The sequence below is a fragment of the Opisthorchis viverrini genome (genome assembly GCF_000715545.1).
Source record: "Opisthorchis viverrini unplaced genomic scaffold opera_v5_116, whole genome shotgun sequence".
Taxonomy (NCBI): Eukaryota; Metazoa; Platyhelminthes; class Trematoda; order Opisthorchiida; family Opisthorchiidae; genus Opisthorchis; species Opisthorchis viverrini.
The window spans coordinates 963,339-970,025 of record NW_008751772.1 but is presented as its reverse complement, the minus strand read 5'-3'; the positions used below and the strand labels follow the sequence as shown (position 1 = coordinate 970,025).

Below are 6,687 nucleotides of genomic sequence, written 5' to 3'. Positions count from 1 at the left end.
CTTACTGCCTTCACACTCCTGTCGCAGAGGACAGTACGACTTTACCCCCAGACCGCCTCGTACCACGATTACTCGTAGTACGGGGTCTCGCTGCTCTTGGTCTGGCTGCTCCCCTTTGGCCTTCCTGGCATGGTTGCACCTTGTGGAACGAATTTCCAGCCAGTGTAGCCCGCAAGATCATTGCAGCACTGAAGACCACCCACCACGTCAAGGTGGCAGCTTTAGGTCGGGCATCGTCGGAAGTGCGTCGGCTGATTCAGTTCCGTACAAACACAATCTGAGAGCCCTATGGCAGCTTTAGGTCGGGCATCGTCGGAAGTGCGTCGGCTGATTCAGTTCCGTACAAACACAATCTACTGGAGAGCCCTATTGTGAAAAGAATAAAATTTGGATTGAAAAGAAACCTGAAGCTAGCCTCGAATTGCCAAACGGCTTCAAGGATATGTAAGACGCCCCACAACTTCGACTGCATCGCCTTGGACTACAACTGGTGCTTTTAATGGCCGCATGTCCACGATCACGACCTTGTTTCGTCGATGCAGAGAGCACACCAGATGAAAGACCAATCAGTCCGTCGAGGAACACCCGTGCATTCTCATCCTTCTTGAAGCTGTATTCTGCACATTTATGATCGACAACTTATTTTAATAATTCCTTATAATCGAAAGGAGAAAAACGAGGAAGAAAGGAGGACCTAAGACTGGTCTGTCATAGTACCCGACGTGCTTACACTCAAACGCTCCATCAATCAATCTGGATGGCTGCCATATCGTTCAGTGTCTCCAGTCAAACACAGGGAGGGCCAAGTAACTCTTATCCTGGATGGGAGAAAATCACCAACGCCACCCAAACTTTTCGTAACATACTTTATCCGCTTCTCCCGTATCGATTTCTGTCTACCTCTAGGTTTTCCAAACTGGGTACGGAAAACAGCTCTCATCTTGGCAGGCGGTAACTAGGTATACGAAACACATGGCCCAACCAACTTCGTTTGCAACGCTGGACCCATCCTCAAAGTAAGGACTGCCTGCTTCGCACAAAACCAGCGCTTGATCATCCCCCTCATTCGGAATTGATTGGTTCCTTCCGACTTCAGCTGTAGTTCTGAAGTGTCAGTGGTCGAACACCTAAAGATGTCTCAGGCCCCCCGCCATAAACGGCCAATCCTCGTAGCCATACAACAGTATAGTGTGGTCTGATACATATGTCCGTTGAGCGCAAGCGACATACGTTCTTGTTTCCGAAATGGCGAAGAAAGGTCAACGCAATTCTGGTCTTGGAGATTTGCGCGTTTATTCCGTCCAATATCAGAGCTAATGCGGCTTTTGAGGTAAGTACAGCGTTCCACAACTTCCAGTACCATTTCTCGCATTCTCAGATGCGTGTTTAAAGGTTTCCACTTTGCGGGCGTAAGACATGCTGAAGGATTGGATGCCCTTGGTCAGCTTTTCTGCTCGTATTCAAAAATGAGAACACCGTCGTTTGCATCGATAAGGTTCTCGTGCGGACAGATCTGAGCACCAGAGTTTTGGAGATTCTCCGGTGTTCGCCTCATTACCCCACTATTGGTGAAAACATACGAAAATGGAGACTGGGCATTCTTGTCAGACACCATTGCTTGTAAGAAGCTTTTGGAGAACTCCCCGTTTCCTAGAACTTGACGCTGAAAGTGGTCAATGCGACTTCTATCGAGTAGAAATCCCGTTTGATTCTCTCGAGTCAACGCTCCACGGGCCACCATAGGGTGAAGTACAGGTGATACCAAAAGTTTCGTTACAACCGAAGTGAAGTTGATTGACCTGCGGCTGCCACATTCACTTTGCTGAAAACAGGTACCGTTATCTGGGATGGCCAGTTTTACCCAAATAAGGGTAAAAAGATCCGAAAAATGCCGACCATTCCACTGCCATTTTTAAACAGTGCGGTCGACAATGAAGGCAGGAGTTGCTGGCGGTTGAGATATGTAATCATAGGGTTCCAACTTCAACACCCAGGATTCCAGTGCAGTTCAAGAATCCGACTGAATGACAACAGGTAACTAGGAGGATGCTGCTTCAAAATCCTCGGCCAAATGCTCCCTTAAAGAAACGCAGTGAAGCTTCGATTTTTATTAGTAAAAGCCATCTTCAAACGCAAAAGTCATCCTTGAAGATTATCTTCTCTGAAGTGGGCAATTGGAGGCTCGAGAGAATCTATTAGCCCAGCGTTTTTTTCTTGTAAACTTACGAATAAAAGACCTGATAGTAGTATAAAGATGGTGAGATCGACAAGTTATCCACCCAAATATTGATAATGTACTGTCTACAAGAGCTCCGGACACCTAAGAGACACCCAAATGATTGACCCCTGTGCAATGGGCTCGAAATGTTGTATTCCAAAACACGGAATGTCCTCCCTGACCATCGTGCTTCCCTACCAGAATTTCTGAAACTGATAAGTCGAACGCCAAAGTTTGATTGCCGTGTCTTTGGCAAATCTTTTTTCGTTTCCGTGATTATGTCTACAGGATATGCATATCAGATATGCTCGGAATGGATGCACCCACAGGTTCTGACTGTTTGTAAAAGCCGGATGGTGGGATCACTGCTGATTGGCCAATCGGAAGCAGCTCAATAAAGAACAGCGTAAATTGACGTATCATGGAGGCAACAAGAGGAACACTGGTCTACTCAAAACTGAGCTCTAATCGATAGCAATTCGGCCGTACCATTACAAGTTAGAAGTAAATATAAGATTTGGCCAGCACGAACTTACCTCGTCCGTATTATACATCGCCATACTGACGCCTCCGTCAGGAAATTGGAACACAGTGTGTCGTTCGGGCGGTTTAGCTGTGTCCTTTGGCGTAAAAACTAACTCAATCGTTCCAGGTTCTTTGACAACGATGTCGGTGGCTTTGTACTGGAATGGAATAAGTATGGTATATGCAGAAAAAATGTTGTCAAGTTATCAGAAGAAAGCATGAGGGGTGAGATACTGTCAGCTTGCCCAAGCCTAGACTAGAGCACTCGGGAAGTCGGTGATGGGTTCGAATCACCAAAGTTCCGGTCACTGACCCCACCTCCAATATAAGCTTTGATAGTAGGACAAGCGACGGGCGAATGTTGGGGATCTAAACTAAACCTAAGACGGGATCTGTACACAGATTCATTCACCGCGACTATTGTTCGCTGTATCTCTTCGGTCAACAGCTGTTAACTAATACTGGACAACCACTATAGCTAACGTGCTCGAAGGCCGTAACTTCGAACTGATGTTACACTCAGTTGAACCCGCACTGAAAGCTTACTGTAGTCGCACAGTTGTACTGGCCACCCCTTTGGTTCCCGTGGGGGGAGATGGTCCAAGTGGTTAGAGCGCGAATTTACTGACCGGAAGGTCCGTGGTTCGAACCCGACCTCTGCCCCATCTCGACTTCCCCTGTCTAGGCTTGGAAGCCTTATTGTAAAGAAGAGAGTGAAGGTGGACAGGGAAGGAACTTGGTGCTAGCTTACCAGAATCATTTCTAGACAGAGAAAGTCGAGAGTCAGAGGTCGGACTCTCGACTTCCCCTGTCTAGGCTTCGGCAACCTGGCAGTATCCCATCCCTCGTGCAACCTTCGTGTGACATGGCAGCTAAGCACCGAAAGGGTGCTACGGCTGAACGACACACACCAGAATCATTCCAAGGTACCTATACCTCCAGACACTTACTCAGGCGATCTGGATAGAAACTGACAACAAGAACGCCACTCACATCGGTTGGCAGTCATATCTTGTAGTGTCTCCAACCACGCGCAGTGAGGATCGCGTGGTCCCCATCCTGGAAGGCGAGTAGCACCGACAGAACCCAAGCTTCCCGTGATCTCCTTCATAATCCTCTGCCAATTCAAGCGTTGGCCACCTCTCTGAGTTGGGTATGGAAAACAGCACTTGCTTCGGAAAACGATGGTTCGGCATACGTAACACGTCCCAACCAACGCAGCTTCTGGTGCTGGACACATCCTTCAATGGAAGTACCCGTCGCACAACCGAAAACGCGCTTTCTAACTGCCTCGTTACGGATTGGCCGACACCAACCCACACGAGTTACGGTTCTGAGACAACGATTGTCGAACACCTGAAGACGTCTCAGTTCCGCCGCTCGAATAGGCCAGGTTTCACAGCCATACAACAAACCGATTAATGCACTCGCAACTTCCGACCCGATTCTGGTTTTGGTAAACTCGGTCATCATCAACAACATGGACAAGGATATACCGGTAGTGGAAACTGGCCCTTAATTGAAAAAGGATTGGGGTGAGCAATCATTTTTCTGCGGGACACTCACATCCTCCAAAAACAAATATACGCACCCGGACATCATGTTAGGCCAGGAGACACGATCAGTGCGATTGGCCCAGAATCGCTTGTGACCCCCAGTTCGACCCAGTGCACAACAGCAGACAAGCATTAGTAAGGCAACCCGTTTTGGTGGTGATGGAATCGGTTACGTGTCACATCGTGAAGGCTTCCCAATCACGCATAAGGAGGGTCATGTGGACTCACCCGGACAGCGCTCAACCTAACAAAAACGACCAACTCAACAGAGACACTGGTCCTCGTCGTACCACTCAGTAGGAACCGACGAAAGGAGCGAGGTGGACTTACCGAGATGGCAAAATATCTTAAACAGCTGAAAGAAGAGAAACGAAAAACTCAAATGCCCTGACGTTCGCATTTCTGGTACACCCATCTATTCTGGCGACTAATGATATAGAAAATCGAGTACGCATCGATGCATAACGCGGTAAGTTAAACAGATACCTGGTCACGGAATCTCCAACTTGACTGACTAACTGAAGTAAGACTGTAGTAACGCGTTACTTCTGTTTGAACTTCAAACTAGTCTAATTTCAACACATGTGTACACGAATGTGATTTTGATAGCGGGCTTAAGTGAATCCAGCTGAATTTCCAGTTTACATGTTTCTGTTTGAAATACGATTCTTCCATACTGGGTATTGATCAAGACTAAGATGTTCAACTTTTCGCGAAATCTGTGTTTCCATCAAGTACTTGGCGACCTTCAATATGGTGTTAGGGTCAGCTTGATGTTCTGTTTGAGCTGTCCGGTTGACTGTGTTGATAATCAACATGTAAAGAACATCACCTGCTGCAAACTGACAAGCACAACTTCTCTCGTATGTCACAATTCGCATGTATCATTATAAGGAACACTGCGACTTAGACGAGTAAAGAACACTTCACTGCCGTTCAATTCATTCAAATAAATCCGCAAGGTGAAAGTAAGATGGGGCAAGGAGAGGGGCCTAGCGCTAGCCAAACACAAACACCGGGGTGCCTACACCTAAAAACCTCCGGTAGGACCCTCAGATGGAAAGTGCCAGCATGAAATCCCGACATCGTTTAGCCACTATATCATCCAGTGTCTAATCAGGCAGTGAGAGGCCCATCCCGTAGAGCAGACAATTTTGGTGACGTGCTCCATTCACTTCCACCCGGTCATTGTGCCCAATCCTAGGGTTTCGTCATTTCTAATTAGACATGCAGGAAACGCCCTACTCAGTAGACAGTAAATTGGTATAGGCAGCATGTGACCGAGACATTTTAGATTGCATTCCTGGATTTAGTCCTCAAAGGCAGTTCCCGCTGCTTCACTAAGCACTCGTATTCTGGTAGTCTCACTCTGTAAGCTCGACAGTGCATGTCTCTAAAAGTGATTAATGGTTGTTCCTTGCATTTCTTCAAGACACATCCAAATGATCTGCACTTAAGAGCTTTCTCGAGGGAAGTTCTGCTCACGGTCTTTCCACTACGGTAGAGTAAGAGTAGAAACAATAGGGGTTTTCACCTTAGTGGTTGTGTCCAGAGGAGTTACCAAATCGTGATTCCAAAGGAGATCCTATCTACGGGGGTCGCTCTACACACTTACTTCTCAGCATACGGTCAGGGATGAACAGTGTACTCCGGACAGATAATGCTATTCAAGACACGAACGAAATAGAACTTCGCTCATCGTCCCCCAGAGCCCCTGGTTGCGGTTCTCGTACACCTCTGTTGCCTTACAAATTAAAGCCTTTGACTAAAGCACTCATGTATCATAATAGCTCTTCCTTCACTTAGGACAATTGACGAGTACTCCATCCACAGTAGTCACTTTCGGTGACACGTTCTATTCTCATTCAAAAAAGTTCCACAACTTACTGCTCTAATATATATATGTCATCAAAGACAGCAGCATCAGTGTTGGCACTGATGCTTCACTGCCGTACAACCACAAGGTTCGTCTATATATATTGTATTGTATATTGTATTAAAAGCCCTACAGTGAAGCGAAGAGAAAAAGAGTGGGTGAGGGAGGGGATCTAGTGCTGGCCTATGTCAAGCATAATGAGGTGCCTACACCTTCCATCGCTCCTTCAGACAATTTGGAAAGAAACTGACAGCAAGAACGCCACTGACATCGATTAGCCGCCATTTCTTGCAACGTCTCCAGCCAAGCACAGACGTGGTCACGGGGACCCCATCCTCGAAGGCACACAACACCAACAATACCCAAACTCTTCGTGATCTCTTTCACGCCTTTCTGCCAAGTCGTGTGCTGTCCACCTCGCGGCTTGCGCCATCCTGAAGGAGGCACGGAGAACAACACTCGTCTCGGTAGACGGTGTTTCGGCATGCGTAGCACATGGCCGAGCCATCGTA

The 6,687-nt window shown here is 47.3% G+C and overlaps 1 protein-coding gene across 1 annotated transcript in view; it reads right to left on the bottom strand.

The window, feature by feature from the left end:
* The window catches only part of T265_05892 (hypothetical protein), a gene marked incomplete at both ends in the record, with an annotated part of 27,758 nt that overhangs the window by 17,440 nt on the left and 3,631 nt on the right, over nt 1–6,687 (bottom strand). The window contains 3 exons of the mRNA XM_009171021.1: nt 2,755–2,901; nt 4,064–4,257; nt 4,630–4,654. Coding sequence (XP_009169285.1) covers nt 2,755–2,901; nt 4,064–4,257; nt 4,630–4,654 — 366 coding nt within the window. The remainder of the gene's footprint in view (nt 1–2,754; nt 2,902–4,063; nt 4,258–4,629; nt 4,655–6,687) is intronic.